Raw genomic sequence first — 27214 nt, 5'->3', positions numbered from 1 at the left:
CTTGCAGATTCTCTTTAGTTTACTTCAGTGATTCTGGAGGACCAAACATTTACTCCCGCATTCACTGTGTGTGCTGTTCCTGCTCTGACTGATGCCAGTGGTGCTGGTGTGTGGTGAGTGTGGCTCAGCGCAGCTTGCTCCTGCCCTGTAGAGCAGCGCTGTGCTCAGCACACTGCAGTCGTGGACACACAGCTAACAACCCCAGACATCACAGCCTGCGGTGTCCCGGGGCTGCCCTGTGTGAGGGAAGGGCTCGTTACCCTGCAAACAATTGTGGAAACGCAGGGAAGTGGCATAACCTCTTCCAAGTGGGTTTTACCTGCTGGCTTTCTCCACTGAGTTATCTTAGCCCCTTACAGCCCTGTGCTGCCCTGTTTGGATTTTTGAATGTATTTCTGACGTTGTTTGGGGTTTTCTAGTTTCTTTTCTGCAGGGTTTATCAGAAAGCATATTTGTGGTGAGCGGCTGTGAAAGGACCTGGCTCACTGAGTAAATATTCAGTGTGGAAATGAGCAGCGTGACCTTGAGGGCTGGAGAGGGAGGAAAACTGGGAGAAATTCATAAAAAGCTGCAAAAGAAAAGACCAAGGAGAAGGGAGAGGGATAAAAGATGAAAGGCCTAACCAGGCTGGAAGTGGTCACAAAGGAGACGAGCGTTCGTCCCCCTGCTTGGCGTGGTGGCTGGACATGGAGCATTCAGTGTCTCGGAGGGGCCGGGTCCCAGCTGTGCTGAGCAGTGACACTTGAAAAATCGGCCCATGTAAGGTGCCTCGAGTTGGGCAACGAAGTCAGTAGTCGCTTTAGATCATCTTGGCCTGCATTCAGAAGGGTGAATTCTATCCCTGGCGAGGGGCCAGCGGGAGGCCTGTGTGCTGTTCCCGTTCCCAGAATAGGATCAAGGTGGCTCCATGGGGCAGGGGCACACGTCCCTACCACCGCCGTGGGGTGTGCCTGCCACCAGCCCTGCTGCGGACCGGGCTGTAAGGCCGGGGCTGGGCATCCAGAGCCACCTGCACTGGGCTCTGGGGTTCTCATCCCACTTGTTCTGGGTAATGTAAACTGGATAAAGGCCGTACTGTATGGGTAGGAGAGGGAAGCACCGCCTTTCTGCACTTCTGCTTCTTTTCCTGTTTGGGATGTTCCTCCAGCGTGTCCTTAGTGTCGTGGGAAGCCCCCTGTCCTGCAGCTGCAGCCCGTAGTGCCGCTGCCCATTTCTGTCGGGGAGGACATGTCTTTGGGTCCCCTCGCAGCTCATCCTATTGTCATTTCTTCTGCTTCCCAAATATTCTTGGTTTCCAAGAGGGGAAGTCCACCTTCCCTGGCTCTTGGGAGCAGCTGGGATCATTCTGAAGCTGAGCCCACATTTGTCTTTAGACAATTCCTGGGTAAAAAAAAAGTTGCTTCACAAGTCACCTTTGCACACCCAGCTTTAGATTGTTCTTCTTTTGGATGGGGGAATGATTTATTCATTTTGGTGAGTGTGTAAAATGTACAGTTAAATTTCCACTGCTCGCATGAGAGAGCCCTGCTGTGCAGGGCAGAGCTCTTTGGGTTTCTTTCCGATCAGGGTTCTTGAAATACTAGGGAAAAGCCTTGCCTGGTGTTGACCCCGAGTCCAGCAGCTGGGTGGGAAGTGCCTGGCCTGGGGAAAACCAGTGTGAATATGGGATGGGGTCAGAGGCACGGGAAGGAAGCAGAGCAAAGTCACCAGCGCAGGTGCCAGGGCAAGGAACTGTAACTGCATGTTTAATAGCTTTGGATGTTTGCTTTCGTGTGACAGTTGCTGTTCAAGCAAACAGATAGGAGAATCCCAGACTTGAAGGGATACGTGTGTGTTACAGGGCCCTTCAGCACATCCCTGAGGGAAGACAGGCACCCGGTGCACTTCCACATGGCAGCTCACTGAGCTCAGCCTTCCCCTCTGCTCCCATCCCATTTCACTGCCCCAGAGCCCCCTGCCCACGAAGCAGCCCTGCTGCCCCCAGTGCTGTTTCCAGTGACAGGCCCATCCCATGGTGGTGGAGAGGGGCCAGGCTGGGGCTGGGGGCTGGCTGGGCTGCGGGGAGGCAGAGCTGTGTTTTCGCAGTTTCTCCTCCAAAAGAAACGCCTGCGAGGGGTGAGGGGCAGACTCCTTGCAGCGAAGGTGTTAACAAATAGCAGGTGATTAAACATGACAAGCAGTGACATTTCTGTGTGGGGTTCTCAGTACCAGCAATGCCAAGAATGAAGCTATAAACCCTGACATTTTGTGTTATGCACTGAGGTTTTTAATAGACATCTTTCCCTCCCTCCCCCCTGTTTATTTCTTTTATTCCCTTTTCCTCTTCTGTCCCTTTCTCCCTTCCCCTCCATGACCCTCACATCTTCCCTCTCCCGTCTCCCCCTTGCTCCCTGCCCTTTTTCCCTTGCTTTGCCCACTTTCTGCCCTCTCCCCATGCCCTGTTACCCTTCCCTGGTTCTTCACTCCCCATACACCCTTGCTGTCTGTGCTCCCACTGCCGTGTGCCCCACTGCTGCCCGCTCCTCTCCGCTGCCTCCCCTCTCCTCCTGCCTTTGTCTCTGTGCCTCCCGCTGCTGTCACCCTCCCTCTGTCTGTTCTTTTCCACTCTCTCCCCTTCTCCCTCCCGTCCCCTGCTCTTTTTGGGGCCTGATGTAATACGCCAACCACGGGCAGCCGGGCCAGTTGCTTGTCAGGGAGCAGGTGTCCCACCCCTGAGTGATGTTTTTGTTAACAACATTTTTGCCCTGACTCAGAAGCTGGCGTTTTGGAGGTCGCTTGTTGGGGATTTTTTTTTTTTTTTTTTTGAAAGGCCGGGAGCTGAGGAAGGCCACGCTTTTGGGAACAGTTGTTGGGTTTGTGCTAAAAGGACCGCAACAGTTGTTGTGCTGAGCGAGAAGCGTTGGAACAACTGCAGCTCCCCTCTCGCCGGGGCCTGCCATCTGAAGGGCGATTGGAGGTGAGGCCCGAGGCTCCGGCCCTGTGCTGGGCCATGGGAGCAGCCCTGTCCTGGGCCTCCCCTCGCTGTCCCCACGGGGCTGGGGGCACACAGTGAGCTGAGGGCGCGTTATGGGGTGTCCATGTCACCTAGTGTCAGTACTGAGGGCTCAGCCTGGACTTGTGAGCACCAGGCCCTGCCCCATAAGGCCTGGTGGTGTCCCCAGGGGCCCTTTGAGCTGCATGGAGACCCCTGGCCAGCTGCTGTCCCCTGGGGAGGGTCTGGGGGTGCCCACAGGGCCTGGGTGGCTTCGCTTCCAGCCCAGCCCCAGCCCGTCATGTCATGCGCAGGAGGTCCCGGGGCCAGCACAGAGGGCTCAGCATGTATTTGAAGCGAGTCCAAACCAAACTGTGGCCTCAGTCCTGGTGTTTTCTCTTCCTTGACTCTTCAAGCGTTTCAGAAAATCAAAACACTTCCCCCAGAAGTCTCTGCCTTCCCTTACGAGTGCCTCTCCCTCCCTGTCCACCCAGGTTGTATCGATCTGGCACCACAGACGGTGACTGCAGCTTGAGTTGCCAAGTAGGGCAGATCGATAGAGGCTTGCTGTGGGATTTTTGGCAGCTGGGGCATTGCATTTGTCCCTTCTCCCCTCACACCTTCCCTCCAGGAAGCTGCTGGCCTCATGCTGTCCCTCGCCTTGTCCTGCCGTGTCCTCTTGCTGTGGCCCTGAGGACTGGCAGCCATGGGGCAGGGGTGGTGGCAGCCCTGCTCTGCTGTTATGGCCCCATTCACTTCTTGTCCTGGGGCGATCCCTTGGTCACCTGGCACCCCCAAGGCAGGACCTGGCCTTTCCTATTTGCACAGTGCTTTTTATTTTACAAGAGCCCAGATCCAAGGTAATTCCCCTCTGCCCTTCTTCCCCTCGTGGCCATCAGTGCTGCTGTCATCTCTCTGCAGATGTGCAGTGCCATGCATGGTGACACAGTGCAACTTCCTGAGGGCTGGCCCAGGGGCTGGGGCTGTCTTTGTCAGTGCAGTCCTTTAGGATGGGGTGCTGGAATGGGATGGGGTTCAGCCACCTCCTTTGTCTTCCCCTGGGCCAGGAGGGCAGGAGCAAGCTGTGGCTCTGCCCCAGGATGTCCTTACCCCTTGCCAAGCTCCTGGCTGCTGTAGCTCTGACAGGTGCCGAGCGCCGCGTGCAGTGAAGTTAATGAAATGAGTATTTCGGGGCGAGGGGGGGAGGGAGGCTTGTACTGCACCCTGGGGCCCTGGGTTTATTAATGGTGACCTGCCATTAAAGACTAAAGTGCTAACCTGGTCATATTTAGCGGCTTTCAATGGTATCCCAGCGGCCTCCGCCTGCAATATGCAGCCCTGCCTTCCCCCCACAGCCCCAGGCCAGCAGGAGCTGACTCTGGAGTTTCTCTGCTGCGAGGGGTCTGGGGGCAGCAGCAGGAGAGCAGCAGTGAGTGGGGAGAGAGTTGAGCAAGGGGACGTGTTCCCCTGGGGACACGAGTACTTGGGCACTGCAGTGACAGTCACTTTAGAAGGATGCTGGAGGCTGCTGCTGGTCCAAGCAGGGATCAGATTCACAGAAATAAAAATGAGCCCCCGAACCTCCTTGAAGCTAATTCGCCTCTCGATGCCTCCCCAGAAGCCAGTCCCTGCTGTGCTCTGCTGCCTTCCCAGAGCACTTGTTCCTGGCCAGGAGCTCAGTGCACTGTTCTGCCGCGTGTTACTGCCTCGGATCCGCTGGGAGCTCTATGCAGCGCGGGGCTGGAAGAGGCTCAGGGAATCCCAGGGCATGGGCAGCTCAGGACAGGAGGTGGGGGATGCTCCTGCCCCTCACACCACCCCTTAACCCAGGGTGAGCCAGCCCGCAAGTCTCTCTCCAGAAAGCCCTTTAAGCCACATTTCCCTCGTCCCCACTGCCAGCCCCATCCTGTGGGCATGCTTGTCGGTGTGGGCTTTGGGCCATTCACTGGCAGAGCCAGCGAGGACAGGGGCCTTGTTCCAGCACGAGCTCAGCCCTCGCAGCCTCCTAACAGGACGAGTGCCGGCTTGGCAGCCAGGCTGGGGGCAATCCTCGCTCTCTCCATTGGCTCTGTGCCCCAGCTGATCCCGAGCCAGGTTCGCAGTAATCCCTACATCCTGTTGCAGGTCCTTAATGAGCTGGAGCCGGCCTGAAAAAAAAAAAGAAAGAAAGAAAAAAAAAACAACCAAAAACCCCAACCCCAAACTGCTGCATTTAAAGCTCCTCGTGGCAGTGGTAAGCTGCAGGGATGTGGCAGAGGAAGGGAGGAGTGAGCCGGGGTCTGCCCGGGGGTCTTGGTCTGGTCTGAGACCTTGGTTTCCCCTTCTCCCCCCAGCCCAGCTGGGGATGTGCCCCTTCTGCCATGCTGGGCAGGCTAGAAAACTCTCTGGGTTGTTGTTGGGTTGTGTTTTTTTTCCTGTTTAATGCATAGAATAACACTGATGGGTCTGAACAGCTCCAGCCAGGCGACGAGGGGAAAGAATAACAAGCTCCTGGATGTCAGGCGAAATTATGGGCCACTGCTATTTAGGGTGAGTCTGGTGGATTTAGGGCCTTTCTGTTCTATTGTCCCAGCTGCTCTGAGCATTGGAGCAGGCGAGACACAAGTCGGGAATTTCATTGCAGTGCGTGCATGGCAAGGCTGATTCTGAGCCTTTCTGGAGGTTGGTGATGGGGGACAGGAGATGGTGGGGGTCAGACGGTGATGAGATGTGGCACAGGAAGGAGCCCTTTGCTTCCTGCCCTGTGGCAGGATTCAGCTGCAGGTGCTCCTCATGCTCCCCAGGTCCTGTAGTGCTGATGTCTCCTTGCTGGATCCTTTTCCTCAGCCACCTGCTCTGCTCCACGTCTGCTGGCCCACCGTGCAGACTGCTCAGTGCACAAATGCGCCGCGTGGAGATTAGGGATCTTGGTACTTGGGCAGCTTTGGGCTGGCACCAGTGCTGCAGGGCTGGCACCAGTGCTTGCATGCTGCCAGGTATTAGGGGGAAGGGCCTTGACAGGATGAGGAAAACACTACGTGGTGTGAGTGGGTCGTCCATGGGAACGTGAAGAACAGGGTGGATCCTGGGCTTTCACGTTTTGGCAAACACACAGTGTCCCATGCCAGGGTGGGGAGGTGCTGCGGAGTGTTGGGAAGCCGTCCTGCCCCGCTGTCTTCTCAGCGTCAGGGTGAATTCTTTGCTTCTTTGGGGCTTTTTTTATTTGACCAGATTAAAAAGCCTATTTGAGTTTCTTAAACCATTTAATCTAAAATCCCCAGGTAGATGCGCCATTGGATTCAGTTTTAAGCTTATAAACAAAACAGGTCTGTGTTTGGCTCTCCTTGGTTTTGTTGCATGGAAGCGAGGTCTGACCCGTCCTCCCTGCAGCTTCCTGCTCCTGCGAGTCCCCCCAGCCCTGCGTGGTGGGTGGGTGCTGGGTGCTGGGACTGTGCTGCAGCTTCACGTGCTTCCCAGGGCACTGTGCTTTGTGATGGGATAGGATGAGGCCATAAGGAAGCAGAGAAGGGAGGGATGAGTGGCAGCCTGCAGCTGGGTGGTTCACAGTGCCTGCCGATGCCTGGGATGGAGCTGGTTCTCCTGCATGCCCAGCTCTGTGTTCCCTTTGGGTTTCTGCCACCCTTCCGGCCCTGTGTGGTTCATCACAGCCCCTCCCTGAGCTCCTGAGGAGGTTTTGTGGCCACGAGACCAGTTGGGGCTGCTCTACGTCAGCGTGAAATGGGACAGCTTGTGATTTGTGTTTGTGGGCGAGAGGTGCAAATGGTGCTCACAGGAGGCCGGGAATGTCGCGGCTCTGTGGACTGCAGGTCATGTTTCTGGCAGCCATTGGAGCCAGGCGCTCCCAAGGAAGGTATAGCAGGCCCTGCAGCGGGCAGATGGAAGGCGACCTGCCCATGGCATCCTTCCCTCCGCGTGGCTAGAGGAGGTGGGAGGGCAGAGCAGGGCAGCCCATGTCCCTCTGTGGGAGCGGGTGGTGGGGACAGGGCTGGCTCTGCTCCCCCATCCCTGCCCAGGAGCTGGAGGCAGATGGAGGGACGGACGGGTGTCTGTCCGACGGCGGCTCGAGCGGGAGGGAGCCCTCTTGGCTTTGCCGAGGGAGCCTCTTTCTATATGGAAATGAAGAATTTAGGCTAATGGAGCTCAACCATCTCTAATTTTGCGATGGCAGGAGGATTTTGATTGAAAGTAATTAAGCAAGCTAGCTGTAAAATTAATTAAAGCAAAAGAGGGGGATTTTTTTATTGGATTGGATAGCGATATAGCGGCTGTCAAATGGGGGACGGATGGGGGTGACCTGAATTCTCTGCCCTCCCTCCTCCCACTCGGGACGTTTATGTCACTTTAATCTCCTTACAGCGGCTGGTGTGCATTTGTTTGAAATAATCAAGGAAATATGGTCAGAAATTGTCAGCTTTCAGATCTAATTTACCTGACAGCCCTGCGCGGACCAGTAAGCCTCTGCGTGTGTGTGTGCGGCGCAGGCAGCGGGGTGGTCCTGGAGGGCTCCTCAGCTCCCTTCTCCCTCCTTTTCCTTCACCCCGTCTTCTCTTGATTCCCAGCAGAAACACTCATGGTGCTTCTTGGACCTCCTGGTGCCCCAGGGGAGCAAAATGAGTTTGGGAATTTTCCTGCACTCCCTTCTCTCCCCCCCCACCCCCCCCTTTCCTTCCCTACCTCCTCCCTGCTTGCCGCCTCATCCTTGCACCATAACCAGCTTTAGGGTTTAGGCAATATAGGATTAGGGGAGGTGGCTGTAATTCTTTATTCCAGATGGCTGGCAACTGCTAAACCCACTGTCACAAGCACCGAGCTATAAAAATACTTAAATTAGGCCCCGCTTTCAGCCCGGTCCCTGCCCACGGTGCTCCTGCTGCCCCATTGGGGACCTCGCACCAAAGCGGTGCCGGTGCTGCAGGGCACGGCTCTGGGCTCCCACCTTGCTGCATTTCCTCGCTCAGCTCCATCTGCTTCTTTTTGCCTTCAGCTCTCACAGAGAGATCCTGCAATAAAGCAGCGACTTGGTGTGTGCTGAGCAGGTGAGGGCACTGAGCTGGGTGGGCCAGGCTGTGGCTCTCGTGCATCTCACTGTGGGTTCCTGCTCTGCGGAGACCCCGGTGTCACCCTGTGACTCCAGCCTGGTACCCAGTGGCCTTGGCTCAGCGTGTCACAAGCCGGGGAGGGAAGGCAGCTGCTGTAGGGTCAGTGTTTCCACAGAGCTGCTCTGATGTCTCATATCTGTCTTGCTAGGTTGGCTGGTCGGGTTATTATTTATTGTTTATTATTGTTCATTAAGCGATGACAGAGTTGGGGCTTTTGTTTGTTTTGTTTGGGTCTCCATTTAGAGGCCCTTGCCACGGCAGGCTGCAGTGCCAAGACTTCAGGCACTTCTACAATTACAGCCATGATCCTATTGTATTGTTTATGTAATGACTCTCAATCCCGAGGGATTCTGCAGCCTTTCTTAGACCTGAGCACCCAGCACCTGGCAGGGAGAGGTCAGGGCAAACGCTGGCCCCGATGCCCAGGACAATCTCTGGGCTTTACATGCTTGGTTAATGCGCACACAGATCAGGCTGGGCCTCACAGCGAGGACCCACTCGCAGGAGTTGGTTAAGCTGCTTCGGGAGCAGCAGATGACTCATCCATGCCCATCTGTGGGGCTGCAGGGGCTCCTGGGGGCCCAGCCCTGCAGTGAAGCTGTCACCGTTAGGAGGGTGTGGGGGGGCTCCTTAACCTGCTGACCCGTGGCCAGCCCAGGTGGGTGACGAGCCTGTCACTGCCATCCCAAACTTTATTTCCAGCTCTGCCACCGATTCGCTTGGTATCTGTAGCCTTGCGAATGCGTAGCTTTGTGCCAGTGCATCCTCATCAGTGTAATGGGTATAATTAGGCTTCCCTGATTGAAGATAGCACTGAAGGCTGAGTGTGCCAGCAGGCTTGCTTCTTTTTGGTTTCAAGTCCAATCCAAAAAGAAGGAGGTAAGGCCCAGATTTTAGAGTGCTGGTTCCCACATGACATTTCAGATATATATGGATAAAAATATATGACATAACGAAGCCCTTGCTGGTGGGATGGGTCTCCATAGCCTTGCAGAAGCAGTTAGGTGAAGATGCAGCGCTCAGAACATGCCACCAGCTCTTTGTTCAGCTAAATGTGGGTTCTGTGGGGCACAGCACTGCTGATCTTCTGTGTTAATTGCAAATATCACAGAATGTAACAGCAAGAATAGTCTAAATAATCTCAGGGCCCGTTAATAGAAAGAGAGCTTGAGGTTTGGGACGTGGACCAGGCCAGCACTGATAATGGTATCTGATGCCATTGGTGTCTGGAAGCGGGACCATACTGTGCTGGCTGCTCCTGTTTCCCTTTGCAGATTGCACAGCCAGATGACTAAGAGTGCATTAGATAATTTTCTCACGTAACGTTCCCTACAGGAAGTTACTGGCCTTGCCATAGAGACGTCCTGAACGCTGTGTTGGACGTGCACAGGACTGTCTTCCCGCGTTGTGAAAATGCTTGTGGCCCTCGTGCAGAGCTGTGCTGGGTTCTGACTCAAAGGCTCCATAGACATGGCTGAGGAAAATGCATGTGAGTGTTGAGCTGGGGGTCCCTTCTCTTGTGCTGGCACTGACCTGGGCTGGCTCAGCACATCACCCTGCAGCTGGGACTGCAGAGCTGGGAATGGGGATGTCCTGTGTCTGGGTGGAGGGGATCAGAAGTTCTGATTTGGTGCCATGCCTTTTCTCTCACTACAGTGCGAGTGGGAGCAGAAGGCCCCTGTGTCCCTCACTCCCCTGGTACCTAGAAAACAGTTTATTAAAATCACCATTGGTAACTGCCTGGGAAGTCACACTTGCCTTTCCCAGACCATGGGGTAACCATGCTGTTGGATATTCGTGAGCGTTAATGTTGAGCTGTAAATCACTGTGCTTCAGGAAGTAGAATGAGACCTGTTGACTTGGAGGAGCTGGAAATGTGTCTTGCTTCTGAGCCCCTTTGCCCTGCAGCACCAACACAGCAGCTGCAGAGCCAGTTGCACAATGCATCGAGGCAGCAGGTGACAGAGTCCTTGTCACTAGCAGAGAAGGAACCAGCTTCATGAACTGCTCTAGAGCCAATTGGCATCCAGAGGACGTTTTCTGGGCCATCTTTGCATGCCCCATTGCAGCACATGGAGCTGGGAACTTGGCCTTCTCCAGCACCCCAGGAAGGGGCTTGGAGCAGGCTGCGTGCGAGTAGTGCTCCCTAAGTTCACGTTGCACACAAGATCCACCCATAAGGAGCTGTCTTTTTGTTTGCAAATCGAGCAGTTGCACTGGAAGAGATTTAGCAAACATGGGGCTGCACAATGCTGTGTGTACTGAGTCACCCGTCAGGGTTAGAGCCAACGAGCACTGTGAGCTACTAAGGCAAACATTTGAGAATAGTTACAATAGGCACCAAAAATATCTTCAAATGAGATCTTTCTGCATTGCTGCGTGTTGGGTAGCAGGGAGGGCTGACAGCCTAAGCTCCAACCCTGCCCACCTGCTCTTGGGCTCGTCCTGGGCAAGGCAGGTGACTGGAATGGGAACAGAGCAGGAGGAGAAGCAGCCTTGCTCCTGCAGGAGCACGGTGAGCCCATTTCCTGTGGGCTTGCTAGGCCCATGGTGCTGGGACACGCTGCTGCAGCCTTGGGTTGTTCACACACGGTCAGATCTGCAGCCGAGAGCCCCCTGCATGGAGCTGGCTTAGTCCCGTGTCTTCTCCTGCCTTCTCCCAAGCAAGGGGCAGCTCCTGGGGTCTGTCCTGGAGCATCACAGGCTCTCCTGCTCTTCTCAGGGTTTTGCTGTGGAGTTGCATTTCCTCCTCCCCACTCTCTTTTAAAACAGAGGAGTTGCTTCCCCCAGGTCCAGACCTGCTTTCAGAGGCGCAGTTCCCAAAACTCCGGTTTTGGGGGCTCATCCAGAGCAGAGCTGGAGCCCAGGGCTGGTGGTGAGCACGGGTACTGACCCAGCCTCCTGCCAGGGCTCTCTGCAGCACCCATCCCCATCCTTGCCCCCCCCATCCCACTCCCTGCCCCCCTGCACCTCACACCAGGGTGGGATCGTGCTGCAGCCCCATCCCCTTCCCAGCACCGCGCTCCTGAACTCTGCCCCTGGTTTTGCAGCCGTTTTTTTGCTGCCAGCGCAGGGCACTGAAAAGTGCTGGCACTGCCAAAAACCCTGTGTGCACTACGACTCCCCAAACATCCCTTTATTTTTATTGTTCTGTTAATTACTGTTTAAACTTTAATAAGTCACTTCGTCAGGAGGGGGGACCTGCAGTGAGGTTTCTGTGCAAACACTGGGCCCGGCAGTGACTCTGGTGTAACATAACCCTTTATACAATGTGGGAATGTTTAGACTGTAACAGAAACTTGTTATTTTAATGACAGTTAAAGGGAGAAAAAAAGAAAGGAGCGAATGGAAAAGGGAAGCAAGTTTGTTGGGGAAATGGCTCATCTCAATCTCTCTGTCTGGCCTCTTTTCTCCCAGCTTTAATGGCAGTGGGGCGAGGAGGCTTTATGGCTCCTGCAGAAGCCACCCTGTTCCCAGAGATGCATTTTGCTGGGCACAGGACGTCCCCTCACCCCGTGTCCCTCTGCCCCATGGGCCGTGCTGGCAGCCTGGGGGAGGCAGCATGGCTTGGTGTCACTTGGGCAGCAGCAGATGCCTAAAGCCAATTTGAGCTCAGCCTAATTATTCTGACCCACACCAGAGACTTTCCCCTTCTCTTCAGCACTTCCTCCACTGTTTAAGTTTTTAAGTCGCTGTGCTGGAACAGATGCTGTGCCGTCGATGTGAGGGCCTGTGTCCTGTTTTCAGGCTGGCAAAAACTGCCTTCTTGTCCCCGGTGCGCTGCCTGGGCTGTGCCTGGTGTGTCTGTGCCACCACGCTGAAGTCACCACCAGGTTTGGCAGGGCTGTATTACCTTTGCACGAGAGAGCAATAGACTTGATATGAAAACCTCTCAACTCCTACTGATCTCTTGGCTGTTGCAGTGAAATCCCCAAATCTGGGTGAGGAGTGACCCGAGAGCAGAAAGGAGAGCAGTATGTGGGCAGGTTCTGTGTCTGCTGATGGGGGGAAGGGGGCCCCAGGGCCGAGCAGGGGGAGCAGGATGCAGGGTTTAGGGTGCTGAGCCCTGGGGACAGAGGACCTTCCCCTGCAGCAGCTCCGTGCCAGGAGCTGTGACCGCAGCCGGGCCGGGGCTGGGGCCGTGTGTTCCCGGGCACGCAGGGAGCAGCCAAAACCATTCACGCTTCCCTCACTCGCTGCTGCGCTGTGATTGTTATTGATTGGCTTTGCTGTTCTCGGCACTTTGTGCTTTTTGAGCTGAGCGTGGCCTGCCCCCGATTTTGATTTTTTTTTAGTTATTTTTTTTTTCCTCATTCAGATGCCCCCAAGCATTCCCCGTGGGGCAGCTGCCTGTCCGTCCTGTGCAGGTCCCCGCAAAGTGCCGGCCCGCGGTCAGTGCCATTAAATCCATGGGCTCATGGTATCCTTGCACCCCAGCAAGGGGTGGTGTGCTCCTGATGGCCGGAGCTGGGCAGCTGAGCCTCCACCCGGGCCAAGCACAGGCCAGCCAGTGGCACCAGGTGGCCGTGGGGCAAAGGACCGCTGTCCCCACACAGCCCCAGCATCGTCCGTGTCCCCAGTGCCGCCGCCGGTGGGGTCACTTTGGTGGCGAGCGTGAGCCAAGCTCAAGGATAGAGCCCCCTGGACGGAGCCAAGGAGCGCTGTATAAAAACCGCTGAGGTTTTCCTTTTCTGTACAGCGCGTTTCCCTAAATTGCCTTTGACTGTGTGCATCGCTAATGAAAGTTTATGCCCTTGTTAGAAGGACAGGCAGGTCCGTTCCAGTTAGGGCTGGGTCTATCCTTCTGCCAACTGCCCTCCCCGGCGCACACGCTCGCTCGCTCTCCCTGGTGAATAAGTGGAGGCTGTTATAAAAAAAAAAAAAAGGAAAAAAAAAAAAAAGAGGAGGGGAAAAAAAAATTTCCATATTTGTGTAAGTTGCTTTAAAAGCATTTTATCATGTCATAAAAAAAAAAGGAAAGTACTCTCGGAAATTGATCCTGCACACGAGCCCATTGGACAGAAGGACATCGGGATGTTAATGGCTATTTTGCTCCAGGGTGGCTTATTAAAAAATTTATACATAAATGCTTAAAATTGCATAAATTATTTAAAAAAAAAACATAGTAAGCAATTTGCAATCCCGATCCACTTTTCCTCTCCTTCTTTCTCTCGTCGTGCTTTCCTTTCCTTCCCGTCTTTCTTACCTAAAATCACTGTAATTCCTGCCCCCGCTTCTCGCCCGGTCCCCTCCCGGTGTGGAGCTCTGAACGCGTTTGTGTCCGCGCGTGGAGCGAGCGGGCCGTGACGTGACAGCGTGCGCCGGCACGGGGGAGCCGGCAGAAAGAGGGGGGGAAGGCAGAAAGGCAAGGAAGAAGTTTGGATATGATGAGTGTTCCTCGCAGGCGTGGAATGTCACCCACATATCCTGGAGATTGTACTGGGGAGGTTTATGATGGTTTCCCATTGATTTGTTTCCCCGACGCAGCTGCCGACCTCTATTGAGGGACAAACATAATCAGCACTGACGCAAATTAGATGGTTATTCGTTTTGAAAATTGACAGAAAAACAATAAAAAAGATGAAATGCTCCCAAATCAATAGATATAATGAAATTCAAATAATCCGAGAGATGAGGTCTCCATGGCAACTGATAATGTGGAAAAGAAAACAATTTAATAAAGGACAGACACACTTTGAAAACAGATTGGGCAAAGGGAAGGCGGGGGGGCGCGGGAGCAGGGGGGCCGGGGCGGGGGGGCGGCGGGGAGCCGGCAGGCGCTGCCTCTGCGGTTGGCTGCCGGTGCGGCGGTGAAGGATCACTGTCCATCCCAAGGACGCTCGCCATAATTAAGAGAGGCTTTCGGTCCAGAAAGTGCAGATTCAGGTTTTAATACACAAAATTATTTCAGGAGCACTGAATCGGAAAGTCGTTTGTTATGACCTTCCTGAGAGGCCTGGAGCAGGGCATGTTGGAGGCGCGGCGGCTGAGCCAGCTGAGTTATGGCATATTTGTGTTTTTATAGTGCGGAGGGGAGGGGGGAAGGGGGGGAGAAGGTTAAACAGTATTTACAGCTCAGTTGTTTTCAGAAAGGAAAGAGAAATAGAGTTCATGAAAAGATGCGAACGGAAGGGAGAAAGCGAGGGAGAGGCGCGGAGGAGCCCGGAGGGGACACGGCCTGGGGCTGGGGGGGTGGGGGGGTACGAGGGGCCGAGCGATCCCAGCGCGGAGCGGAGCGCACCGGGCTCCCGGAGCCTCTGCCGAGCGCTGCGGGGCCGAGCAGCGCGTCACCGCGCCGTGCCGACCCGGCCGCCCGCAGGTGCAGGGGCAGCCCGTGCTCCGTGCCCGTGCTCCGTGCCCGTGCTCCGTGCCCGTGCTCCGTGCCCGTGTTCCGTGCCCGTGCTCCGTGCCGGCGCGGCCGCGTCGCTGTGCGCGCGTGTGCGTGGCCGCGCTGCTGGGCGCGGGGAGAGCGGCCGAGGGCAGGGCACGGCCCCGGGGAGCAGCAACTTCTGCAGCTCTGGTTGGCAGCGGGGCGGCATTCAGGGCTGAGCTTCGGGGTACTGAAGGCGCTCTTTCGCTGCCTCCTGGTGACCGTCGGGCCGGCCCTGAGGAGCTGGAGCTCACCCGTCGGGGCAGCCCCGTCCCCTGCGTGCCCATCAGCATCCCACTCGTCCCTCGGCTTCTTCCCCCCGTGTCCCCCACAACCTGTGGGCAGATTGATGGCGGGGCCGTGATGCCAGCGGGCCCGCGTGATTTATGGACTTACTTAGGCTGAGTGAGGCTACTTAGGATAGTAAGCCTTTTAACTGGGCTGAAAAAATTAATAATAAATAAATAGGGCCGGGACGAGGAGCTGGGCTCTGTGCCGCCTAAAGGGGCGGCCCCGAGGGCTGGGGCTGCGCACAGGGCTGCATGGCCCCGAGGGCAGCAAACTGAAAGGGGTCATCACCGGCCCTGCACTGAAAGTGGTGTCACTCCGGCAGGTGCCCGCTGCTGCTCCTGGGCTCGTGGCAGTCCCCAGGCTCAGTGGGACGAGGAGGGACAGCCGGGCCCAGCTCGCTCCTAGTGTGAGGTCTGCACTGCCTTCCTCTCCCTGGCCAGTGATATATGGCATAAATTAGGCCTCTGAAGGGGGATACTGCATCCTTAAGAAGAAATATGTCCTCATTTTTCTTAAACACCGTTTGCACTGAGTGAAATGTTTAGAAGGGACGCTGAGGGATAACTTTATTTCTTACTAGGGAGTTCAGAGCCGTTCAGTTAAACCCATAAAACACTGGGAGTAGGGAAGCTGACAGCCTGCCCGTGCATTAGAAAAGCCATTACTCATCTGGGGAAATTCACCCCATGCTGGAGCCTGGCGTTACCAGTGGGGTGCTATGGGGCAGAATGTGGGATCGCCTCCTGCAGCCGTCCCGGGGCTCAGTGGGGCACTGGGTGTGCAGGAGCCTCAGGGTGGGCCCAGAGCTACAGTTAGTCACAAAATCATATCATTGTTAAGCTTGGAACAGACCTCTAAGATCATGAAGTCTGACCCCAATCCATACCCACTGTGCCCTCTAACCATGTCCCCCAGTGGAAGGTGTGGGATTCAGCTGTATGGGGCCTTATCTTCACTCCTCCTCCTCTGCACGGATGGCTGGGGGCTGCCAGTGACACCATGCCAGGGCTCCTGGCCTTGAACCTCCTGCTTAGACCCCTGAAACTGAACTCCCTCGCAGAGCAAGGAGTGAAAGCTGGGAGCCCTGCAGCTCATCGGTGGCAGCAGTGGCAGTTTCTGCCCTCGACAAGGGCTGGCATTGAGCTGGGCTGGTGGCATGGATCCTCACCGCTGCCCGCAGCCACCCAAGGGGACAGAGCTGCAGGTGCCCGACATTCCGATCAGTGCTTTGTTTTGGAGGCCTGACACCAAAAGATTTAATATTTGTTTGAAATGAGGAACAGTCCTCAAATGAATTTGGAGAGCCTGGGAATTAATGTTGGCCCCCCCTCCCTCCATATACACACGCACACTCACACACACGCACACACACACACACACACACACACGTGTGTGTGTGTGCTCCCTTCCCCGTCATCTCGACCCCCCCCTTTCAATTTCTGAGGCCTGCTGATTTGAATATTTATAAATATCAGTAAATTATTTATTGTAGCAATCTGCTGTGCCATTTCACCAATCGCCGTTAACACTTTAGGGCTCACTCTTGAGGCGGACGCGGCTGCAGGGCTGGCAGCGTGCCGGGCTCACACCGGGTGAGGGCTGCACGGTGTGGGGGGGGTTCAGCTCTGCGTGGGGCACAAAGCAACCCGGGGCAGAACTGTGTGCTTGGGACACGGGGAGAGGATGCAGACAGAGTCCAGCTTGTGGCTGCAGCACCCTGCAGGCTATGGGGACTTCCCTTTGGCCCTTGCTGGGTGCAGTGGGGAGGGCAGGAGGACGGCTCACTGCACCGGGCTGCTCCTCCGCGTGCTCCCAGGGCTTCCCCTAGCTCCACGCCGACGTGCGGGCAGGACGCAGGGCTGGTAAAGAGCCTCGCTGAACTCCCCAAGGCCAGGCAGGAGAGGCAGCATCCACTAATCCAAGGTCATTTCCTGGGCTAAAAGCAATAAAATGTTTTATTGATAAACCGAAGAGGGGAAAGCACACACGCTGCATCCACTCTCACACCGTGGCTGGGCTGGGGCTGCCTGGGCTGGCGCAGGGCCCCCGTGCCAGGGGAGATGTCCCCACAGGGGCTGAGCCCGGCTGCCGTCCCCTGCTCTGGGCATGGCTGGGGCACGGCTGCAGCCTTCTACTACCATGCTGGACTCGCACCACAGCAGTTAAAAAAGAAAAGGCCCATGCAGCGTGTGGACCCTTCTTCCCTCCCCCTCCCCGCCCCAAATAATACCGTTAATAATTAATCGAATGAGAGCTTGCAGCTCCTGGAAAGCTGGCACTGGGGCCTCCCTCCTGAACGGAGCTGCTCAGCTGGGCTGAAAACTCTTCAATAAGAATATGAAAGCTCCATCTGTTCGACATGCCCGGCCCTCTGAAGTGCCGCCGTGCTGGCCCTCCCCATCCTGTGCCCCGTCCCATGGCATAACCCTCATCCCTCCTGCCCTGCCCCGTCCCAGGGGGGTCCCACCCCTGTGCTCAGCACCCCCTTCCAGCACACCGGGGTCCTTGGTCCCCAATCCAAAGCACTGCTGGGCCCCATGCTCATCCTTCAAGGGAGCGTTGTCCCGAGGATGGCACGGGGTGGACGGTGTGTGGTGATGGGATGTGGGGGGGGGTGGCGGGGCGTGGGGAGGGGGCAGCAGGCGTGCTGCTGCTGGCATTGTTTTCAGAGGAAGCGCTCAGTGTAAATAGAGCATGTGGGAGAGTTCGTCCTGGGCTGAGATGAAAAGTCCCCATGACAGGCTCAGGTTATAAATGGTTTCCTCGGATTGATGCAAAATCAAAACATTCCTATTTGGAAGAAGAAAATGAAGGGGGATGTTTACTTAGTTGGGAATCTTTTAAACAGCGCAGTGCAGACATGGGGTGACCCGGGGAGGAGGGGGAGTGGAGTGGGGAGGGGGCTGGTGGAGCTGGCACTCCTGGATCCAGAACCCTCCTGCTGCACCCTCACCTGCATGTGTGAGGATGCTCTGCTCCCCTCCAGCCCCAGTGCCATTCTCGGCTGTTCTCTGCCAGCCACGTTTCCCTTCTGTTGGAAGTTGTTGGCCTGAAGGAGAAAGGCAGATACTGTCAGTGTCCCTGCTGCCCTGGAGACACGGAAATAGGGATGGGGAGAAAAAGAGATGCGCCGGTTTGCTGAGAGCTGGAGGCAGAGTTGGCAGAGGAGGGGGGAGTTCTGATTCCCCGCAGTCACACAGGCACAGGTGGGATGAGAGACGGTCTCTGGGGGGGGTTGGCTTTGTACATGATGGGAGAAGAAAGTTTTCTGAACTTGCTTTGTTTTTGTCTCCATGGAAAGATGCTCAGATTGTTAAAGAAGAGCATCTCCATGCTGGAAACAAACAACCAGGAGCAGGAGAGGGGACAGGAGAGAGGCAGGAGGGAAGGGCAGGGGCTGGGGTGTGCGAGCCACGGGGCCAGGACCAGAAGACAAGTCGCAGGCTCCCTGGAGCTGCTGCGTACGCAGCAAGTGCAGCCTCGGGAACGTCTGCTCCCCTCTTCCTTTGGATAAATATTTATATATTCATTTGCCGTCTGGTGCACGCACTTGGCTGCTCACCTCCAGCCCAGCATAACGGGACCTGCCGTGGCTGCGGGGCGGGGGCAGCGGGTTGCTGCGTGCCTCCCTCCCCGTGCCCATCTCACCGCCTGTGCCGATTGCCGGCGTGGGGAAGCACCGGGGTCAGCAGCCGCCCTGGCCCCATCCACCTGCCCCACCGCGCTGCTGGCTCAGTGCCGGGAGCACCGAGTGAGCCGCGGGGTGCTGGCCGGGCTCCAGCTGCAGCTCGCGGCAGTGCGCGGCACCGCTGCGCACGGGAGCGGACGGCACTTTCTGCCCTAAATAGAGCGGGAATGTGATGGGAAGGGAAGGTGCCAACACACGGAGAACTTCGGCAGCGTTACGGGCGCCCATCTGTAGGCGCGAGGCTGTGTGTGTGTGTGGGGAGGGGGGGATGTGTGAAAGGGAGACGCGTGGGGAGGTGTGCGGGGGTGCTCGGGGGAGGTGGGATGCTGTGTCCCACACGTGCGTGGCTCTGCACCTGCTGCTGCTGCAGGCACATGGCTGGGAGCAGCTCTTGCTCCTGCAGGGATGGGGTTGGGGCAGACGGGTGTCAGAGGGGGGAATGAGTTTGGGATGGTAGGAGCGTGTTTTGCCTCACTTTGCGTGGGAGGCTGATAGATTTGTCAGGGGGTATCCCTGCAGCCCGTGACGGGGAAGCGTGTCTGAAGCTGTCAGGAGTTTACGCTAAGCAGCCACGCTCTGGCTCTCGGACAGCAGGTCTAAAGTTTCAGCCTGTTTGTATTGGGCTGTCATGTTACGGGATTAGGGGCTGTCACGATGGCTTCTGGGTGCGTCGTAGGGGGTCTGATTAATCTCAACGTGCTTCTGTGGAGCAGCACCTCCCTGTCACAGTGCGGGGACCTGCTAACCTCTGCTGACACGCGGCTGCGGGCAGGGCTCTGGCTTTGGGACCCGTCACCCTGCTCACTCTGAGTGCCTCTCACAGGGACCGTAAATAAAAAGAGAAATGAGACCACGCAGCTGCTTTAGGATCAGGTTTTTGCTTTGTTTTTTTTTTCTTTTTGTTTGCGATTGAATCTTGTTAATCGTTGGTGCAGTGCAATTATGTGAGTGACTCTGTGATAGGGACCGTTTAGTTCAAGCTTCTCCATGACCTTGAAGTTAAGACCTCACCTTCTTCCTTTCTCCCCCCACTTTCTCTCACCCCTCCTTTACTAGCTGTCACATATGAATAAACTACATTAAAATAACAAACCTCCACTAATTAGCTGATTGTGCTGGGAAGTGTGAGAGCAGAATTTCCTGTGTGTGTGTGAGCAGAGCAAGCAGTCACAGGGGCTGATCAGCTGATGCCACCCCAGGCGGTTTGCTCCCATTCAGCTGCCTCGCACCCAGCCGAGCTCAGCACAGTGCTTCCCACTGCTCCCATCACCCCTATGGGTTCTCCCTGCTCCATGCTGGTTCTGTGTTCTCTCTGCTGGTTCCCCATGCCCCATATCAGTTCTCCACTGAGCCTGTGGGTAAAGATCACAAAGTGAACTCCTCACCACCCCTAGGGTGGGAAGCTGTTACGTGTGCTTGGAGCTGTGTTGTTCTGGGGATAGAGCTGGGGACAGGTGGTGCTGCAGGATGGAGGAGGGAGCAGCAAGGCTTCCAGCACGCCAGTCTGTACCACGTTCACCAGCCTGAGGTGTTGGGGCCTCCTGAGCTGAGCCCGATCTCAGTGCCAGCTCCGGCCTCCATTGAGGCCCTCTGTTGGGAGCAGAGGTTGGGAGTGCCAACTCTGCAGCCCAAACATCAGCTCAGAGCTTAGGAAGAGGCCATCCCATCCTTTCTGGGACAGCTGCGGCCTGTGTGAAGGCCTGTGGGTTGGGAGCGTCCGTTTCTGATCCCTCTAATGCCCTTCCTCGCTTCTTTCCCCTCTCTCCTTCCAGCTGAAAGAACTATATGCACTGACGCAACCTCAGGAAAACCCACAATGGCTGCCAAGCGCAAAGGCGGCCTGAAGTTAAATGCAATCTGTGCCAAGCTGAGCCGCCAGGTTGTCTTCGACCACGGGGGAGCCGAGCCGGCGCGTGCAGACAAGGGACCGCAGCGGGAGAGCAGCAACAAGGACCTGCCTCAGCCCGGGACCAAGGAGGCAGGGACTGAGTTTTCAGACGGACTCAGCCGCGTGCAGAAGATCGAGGAGGACAAGAGGAGGGAGGTGATCGAGAAGTGGGTGAACGGGGAGTACGAAGAGCCTTTGCTGGGGCGGGCCGAGGGCAAGGAATGTCGGGGCGCCGAGGGTGCGGAGGTGCCGCCTGAAGGGGTCTACATGGTGCAGCCCAAGGGCTGCAGCGACGAGGAGGACAACGGGGATGAGGCAGACGCGCTGAGGGGCTCGCAGGATGGCACCTTCCTGGATGACAGGGATTCTGATGGGACGGCCTCCAAGGATGACGCCTACCGCGCCTCCAGCGAGGCGGCCTCCAAGCTGGGAACCACCTCAGGTAAGGCCACAGTGTTGGCTCCTCCACGAGGGCTGCCCTCGCAGTCCGGCCTCATTGGGGATAGCATTGGGCAGCTCCATCTGCCCAGCAGAGCTGCTCTTCCAAAACTGAGCAGCCCCCACTTCTTCACTGGGCTGTGTATGCATTCCCTACTTTCATATAGCTCACATCTTACTCCTTTACTTCATTCAAAATCTGTGCTCAGCCACAGCTACTGGGGAAAGCCCCAGCTGAGTTTCTTGCTCATTTTCTGATATGCAGGCCCCCAGATTGATTTTTCGGGGCCACATTAGTGCTAAGCCTCAGTAGAAGCTTTGGACAGATTGAATTCTCTCTATTAGGGCAGCAGCTCCCTCCCCCTGATTTGTCACTCGCCTGTGTTGGATCTGTAATTGAAAGATCTTCCCCTAATCTGCTCCACCTGTGTGCACCCCTCCCCTGGTCTCAGCACTTTGTGAATCCATCAAACTTTCTCCTTTTGTGTGTGCCTGTGTTTTCCTCCTCCTGTTAATAATGCAGCCTAAACTCATCTCCGTCTGTCCGTTCCCCTTCTGGAGAGGCACATTCTCTAGTCTTCACGAGTTCAGTGGCAGCGCACATAATTATGCATATAAGATATAAACAGAGCTGTTTAATTATCCTTCGCCACATCAGTGACAGAGTAATTAACAAACATTGCAAGATCAATGAGGAAAAGTGTGACCTTCAGTTTCCTTTGATAGGAAAGCCCTTGTCGTTCCCAGACACAAGGTGATTGTGCCTGGACTCAGTTTTCAGTTTGTTTTAATTCCCTTTAGCCCACATTTGCAGCTTTTATTTGCCATGAAAACTAAAAGGAGGGGAACCTAGCATGTAAAAATACATTGCCAACCTGTGGAAAATGAGGTTTCTTGTCAGGTAGGAGTTCTCGGTGATGTGCCTTTCTCAGGCTGTGCTGTCAGAGGATTGCACAGAGCTCTGGAAGGAGTCGATGGGGGCTGGAGACTCCTTGATGTTCAGGGCAGGTAATGGCACATGGGGTTCTCATACAGAGCCACTCAGGGTTTGATGTGCGAAGGACGTGCTGCCAGGTCCTGAGCGTGTGCTTCGGGAAGCACGGAGTAAATGCTGATGGCAGCGATTCCCTGGAAAGCACAGCGTGAAGGATCTCTTATGCCGGAGAGGTCAAAGTATTCCCTGCCACCCGCATCCCCTTCCAGGGTCACGCAGCGGGGCCTGCTGGGCATCACGCAGGAGTTTGCAGAGGTTTGCTCTGTGCTCTTTGGTCCTCGTGCTTTGAAACAAGACAGCTTGGGGGAACTCGCACGGACCGAGGCGTCGGTGCTGAGCCTCACATGGCATGCCTCCCCCCAGGAGCCACAGAGCTGGCGGCCATCGGGAGATGTGTGTCAGCTCCCACCTGCCCACGCTGAGTGCTTCCTCATCCATTCACGCACCCTCTCCTGCACCCACACTGCCCCACACACCTCCACACACAGCATTTAGACTGCTGGTGCACGCTGTGACAGGGATCCCTTTCCTCAGTGTACTGGGGATTTTGCAGTCCCGTGTTCTTCCCTCTGCCCATTACTTAACACACTGATCTAGAGCAGTCGCCAGGAGCTTTTCCTCTGTGCAAGTTTTCAAGTGTTGCCTTTCTTTTCTTAGCCTGGTGGCTATGTCTCTCAGAAAGGGAATATTAGCCTTCAGAATATTCCTTTCAAAGGGAAGATTTCTCTTCCAAATTACCCCACTTGGAAGAGCGTGCGTGACAAGTGCCCGTTTCTCTCGCGTTACCCTGTCACCCCAAAATTTCCACGTCCCCCTCCCAAGCAGGATAAAGGACAGAGCCGGGGCTGGGATGCCCCATCCCCCAGGATCCAGACCTTGTGCTCCATTTGGGCTGTTTTGCTTTTCCTTCCATATATAGTGTGCTGCTGCAGGCTATTTTTAGCCCCTTTTTTGCTAGCTCCGGATCCTTTGTGATACGATAGCTGCTCTGAGACCCGCAGATCTCTGCTCTTTGGCAATGCCCACAAATGGAGAGCGGCGGCGAGGGGAGAGGGAGCCCTTTTGTTATCACACAGAAGGGGAGAGAAAAATGTGATGCAGGGGGAGGGCTGTGCACTTTTCACAGGGATTTGTTTCTCAGCCGCTGCCCTTCTGCTTCACTTCTGTCTGCACACGGGTACGGGAGAGCTGTCTGTCAGCTCGGTAACGGGAGTGGGTTGGAAGGGTCTCAGCCCGTCTGCCTTCAGCAGAAGAGCCCCCAGCCTTCTGCCTAGCTACCCGTGCAAATGTATGGACATTTGCAGGGCTTTGGGGGGGTGCTGGTGGGTGAGTGAAGGTGTGCTCGTGGGGCAGCGGGAGCTGGCCAAGGTTCCATCTCAGATGTGGATGAGAAACGACAGCAACGCTGGCGAAGCTTTTCATCAGGGCAGGGATTGCAGTCATCCAGAACCAAACCTGAGCAAGGGAGATAGATGATCAGGATGTTCTGGGGTCTGAGGGGATTAGATCCGGGGTGCTGAAACCTGAGCTCGTGCTCAGACTTCGCAAAACTCCTAAAAAGACCTGGAAGCTTGCCCTTCTCCACGGTCTTGGGTTACACATCTGAATGTTTGCACCAGTGCAGGTCTGGCCACGTGGGTACGAGGTTTGTTATTGGGCACTGTGGGGATGATTCTGTTTTTAACACCCCATTCTGTTAATAGTGACCCACGAGTGTGTGCAAGGACAGAAAGCTACAGCCAGAGCCCCCACCTGCAGGGACACTGCTGCCCATTCTGTACCAGTCAGGCTGCCTGTTCTGAAACTGAGCATCCCAAAATCCCACTGGTTCTAAGTGCCCAGAACTGAAAAGTGATTTGGGGCTGAAGCAACCCCCAGCACTGGGCAGGGTGCCTGCATCGTGCTGCTTGCAGGCTGCAGCCATATTCTGCGTGCGGCCTTTCTCACGTACCCAGGGAACTGGTGCAGCAGCAGTTCTGCTCTGTGAACTCAGCTGTGTCGAGCAATATTGACACAGGAATGTGACCCTCACGGACGTGCACAGTTTAGTGCCTGTTTGAGGCAGTCTCTTCCTCCACATAGTCCTGTGGAAGCAGATTTGTGCAAGCTGATGGCTGTTGAATTGCGAGGTTGCTCATTGACTGGCACTTGTCCACGCAGAAGTGCTCGTGTAAATGCACGCTCAGGTGCATGGCACCACAGGCTGTCAGCTCCCCAACTCATAGGTCTGTTTTTGTGCTTTGGATCTGTTAACAAGTTTTGTGTCTTGATGCCTTCCTTTCCAAGGCAGTGTTTGTTTGGTCTGAGCTTTGCACCCAGTGCCCAGGCCCTCCACCTGCTGCCAGTGCTCCTCTGGTGCTCCTGTGGGAGCCTGCCCACCCCAGAGCTCACGTGAGTGAGTGGAAAGGATGATGGGGGAGGTCTGAAGGACTGCTGCACACAGTAAATCTTTACTCTGCAGGAAAAAGCGAGAGAGAGAGGAGGAGGAGGAGGAGAAGAAACGCTGTGTCAGACCAAAGCCCAAATGAGTCCAAGCTGCCGCATCAGAACAATCTGTATTTCCTCTTTATAGCAATATTGGGTGACCTCCAGATGTGTGTTCTCCCCTGCCTGGTGGCCCAGGAAGGGGAGTAGGGGAGGGAGGGACCCAAGGAAGAGCTTTTGCCCATTCTCCCAGTGCCCCCAGACAGAGCAGCCCCGCTCACTGCAGGGAGCAGACCTCCTCTCTCTGCATCCATTGGGCACCTGCACAGGCTTTTCCCTTTCCCTGTACTGGGAGCTGATCTGGCTGCTCAGAATGCAGCCAGTAGGTTTCCACTGCTCTCACTGAACTGCAGTCCCTGGGCGTGTGGTGAGGAGGAACTCCCCAGTGATGGGGAGAAGGCTGGCTGAAGAGATGCCTTCCAGAACTGCCAGGGCAGGGAAGGACTGCAGCGACCACGGGAGCCATCCTGTCTTTGTCTTCCCTTCCCTCGAGCTGCTCATGCATGCAGCCCTGCCTTCCTTCATCCCACCTCTGCTGCCTCCCTTCCCCGCTCAGCACCGCCCGCTCTGCCCTCTCCCGCTGCACCCACGCGGTCGCAGCACTGCAGCCCGTCCTCTGTGGGTCCGTCCGTGCACACACACTCACACAAGGACAGAGCCGCATAAACCTCAGCATATTGGCATTGGTCTCACTTCCAGTAAAATTACTTTTTCTTCATATTAGGCCAAGGCGAGAGTGCAGAGACATTTATGAAACTTTGTTTAATGTACTGAAAAGCCATCGGCTAGAACATTTAGGAAATTGATTTTCCTGGCATTGATGAACTCTTTTTATTTTACCCCAGTATTAATTACTTTTTTTTTTTTTAAACAAATTAATTTAAGAGTCGTAAAACCTAACAAGTGAGCCAAACGTCAGTAGATCATGCTCCCCTCTCCTCTTGCCTCCCCTCCCCACTACCCGTGCTGGTATGGGAGGAGAAGAAAAATCAGCCCCTTGCATGACTCTCTCCCTCTGGTTCTCTGCAGGGGAAGCTTCGTCGCTGCGAGATTACGCCGCCACCACCATGAATGAATTCCTGGGCATGTTTGGCTACGATGACCAGAACATGCGGGATGAGCTGGCCCGCAAGATCAGCTTCGATAAGCTGAACGCTGCTACCTCAGAGGCCACCGTGGCTGCAGCCTCTCTCCCTGGCGAGGATGCCATGAGCAAGCGAGCTCGATTCTCCAAGTACGAGGAGTACATCCGCAAGCTCAAGGCTGGAGAGCAGCTCTCCTGGCCCATGCACCTGGCCAAGTCTGAGGAGCTGGGCTCCAAGATGGGCAAGGAATCTTCCTCGGTGCTGGCACAGCCCATCCGGCTGCCAGGCCCAGATGCCTCCATGCTGACGGAGACCAAAGCCACCATCCTGCCGCTGCCCTCTCCCAGCAGTTCCCAGATGCAGGGCCTGATGTCACGAGCCTCCAAATATGACTTCTTCATTCAGAAGCTGAAGACGGGTGAGAGCATCAGGCCACAGAACGGCAACACTTACAAGAAGGCCTCCAAGTATGACCTAGAGAACGTCAAGTACTTGCACCTTTTCAAGCCTGGAGAAGGCAGCCCAGACATGGGAGGAGCCATCGCCTTCAAGACAGGCAAGGTGGGCCGGCCTTCCAAGTACGATGTGAGGAACATTCAGAAACTCACTCCAGTGAAAGCTCCAACACCCAGCCTGGCCCCTGCCCCTCTCGGCAGCACCCCCAGCAGCGCTCCCATGGGCGGGCCCGAGCAGGCCGTCTCCTTGCCATTCAACACTCCCGAGTACCTGAAGTCAACTTTCTCCAAGACAGACTCCATCACAACTGGAACAGTTTCTACAGTGAAGTAAGTGTTCTCCCACTGTTCTTAGCTTTTTGTTAGTGAGCAGTGTGGCTCAGTGGCAAATCACAGTCTGTGTGCTGATGAATACTGCACTGTTCAGGGGATGTTTCTCTTTGCTCTGTGTCTGTTCCTCTGCCATGCTCTCCGTCTCTCTTTGTCTTATTTGCACTAAGGATGTGGCCTGCCCTCAGCAGTCACAGCCATGAATCCAGAGCCTGCTAGCTCCTGGGCTCGAATGCTGAAAGGAGAGATAAGAGGACGTGGTGCTGTCAGCGCTCTGAGTTCAGGATCGTAACTACTTCCTTCCCTCTTCCTCCAGTGCCCCAGGCAGCCAGCCATACTGTGAGGAACTGACTCTTGCTTCCATTGAACTCAGTGGCTGAACTCTGCTGACTGATAAAAAGAGAGCCTTTGTATGTCCTAGAACATCCCAAACATTTTTGTGCCTAATTCCCATTAATTTTATAGGAATTAGGCATATGTGTGCTTTTATGGGACTAGGCCTGTGTCTTCTCAGTGTGCTTGTTCCTTACACTAATAGAAGTGATTCAGTTACCCCGCAGACTGGGCAAACTCATTAGCCCAAATACCACTAATGACCTCTTACACATTGCTGGCAATCTCTGCAGTGATGCCATTGACTGAACGGAGATAGCCAGCGGCCCTGCCAGACTTCGGATTACTCTGTAGTTTGGTTTCCAAGGTGGTGACTGTAGAAAAGCTCCACATATACCCAGAGGGCATAGACACAATCCACGGTGCGTGGACCAGGGCTGACTGTGATTAAACACCATGGGGCAGTGAGAGTGCCAGGGCCAAATGGGGTCTTTCTGTCACGAAAATCTTTTCAAAAAGAGTCAAACTGTCTTAAAAATCTCCTGATTTTACATGCCACTGATTTATCAGTGCCATGTTTCCCCAACTGGAGGGCAGAGCTGGTGATCCTGCCTTTGTGTGAGGCAGCCTTGCCCCAGCTGCTTGCAGACAGATGTGGCAGCTTTGTGGTTAGGGTCGAGAAAGGCTAAAAGATTATTATCTTACCCTTCCACCCCCTCCAACTTGGGAAGAACCTGGTACGTGCTCCAGATGGCAAGCAGGGACTGCTGTGACTAAAAAACACAGCT

At 55.4% G+C, this 27214-nt stretch overlaps 1 protein-coding gene across 4 annotated transcripts in view; it reads left to right on the top strand.

Annotated features, from left to right (window-relative positions):
* Positions 1-27214, top strand: part of CASZ1 (castor zinc finger 1) — a 147957-nt gene that overhangs the window by 83278 nt on the left and 37465 nt on the right. For all 4 annotated transcript variants that reach the window (XM_065738086.1, XM_065738085.1, XM_065738088.1 and 1 more), the window contains 2 exons: positions 20192-20749; positions 25253-26093. In XM_065738086.1, the coding sequence (XP_065594158.1) occupies positions 20236-20749; positions 25253-26093 (1355 nt within the window). In that variant the 5' untranslated portion in view covers positions 20192-20235. The remainder of the gene's footprint in view (positions 1-20191; positions 20750-25252; positions 26094-27214) is intronic.

This window comes from Cyrtonyx montezumae, unplaced genomic scaffold, assembly GCF_038088225.1.
Source record: "Cyrtonyx montezumae isolate F1298 unplaced genomic scaffold, pur_monq_1.0 scaffold_21, whole genome shotgun sequence".
NCBI classification, from domain to species: Eukaryota; Metazoa; Chordata; class Aves; order Galliformes; family Odontophoridae; genus Cyrtonyx; species Cyrtonyx montezumae.
The sequence above is the reverse complement of the archived record's forward strand: the minus strand, read 5'-3'. Positions and strand labels throughout refer to the sequence as shown.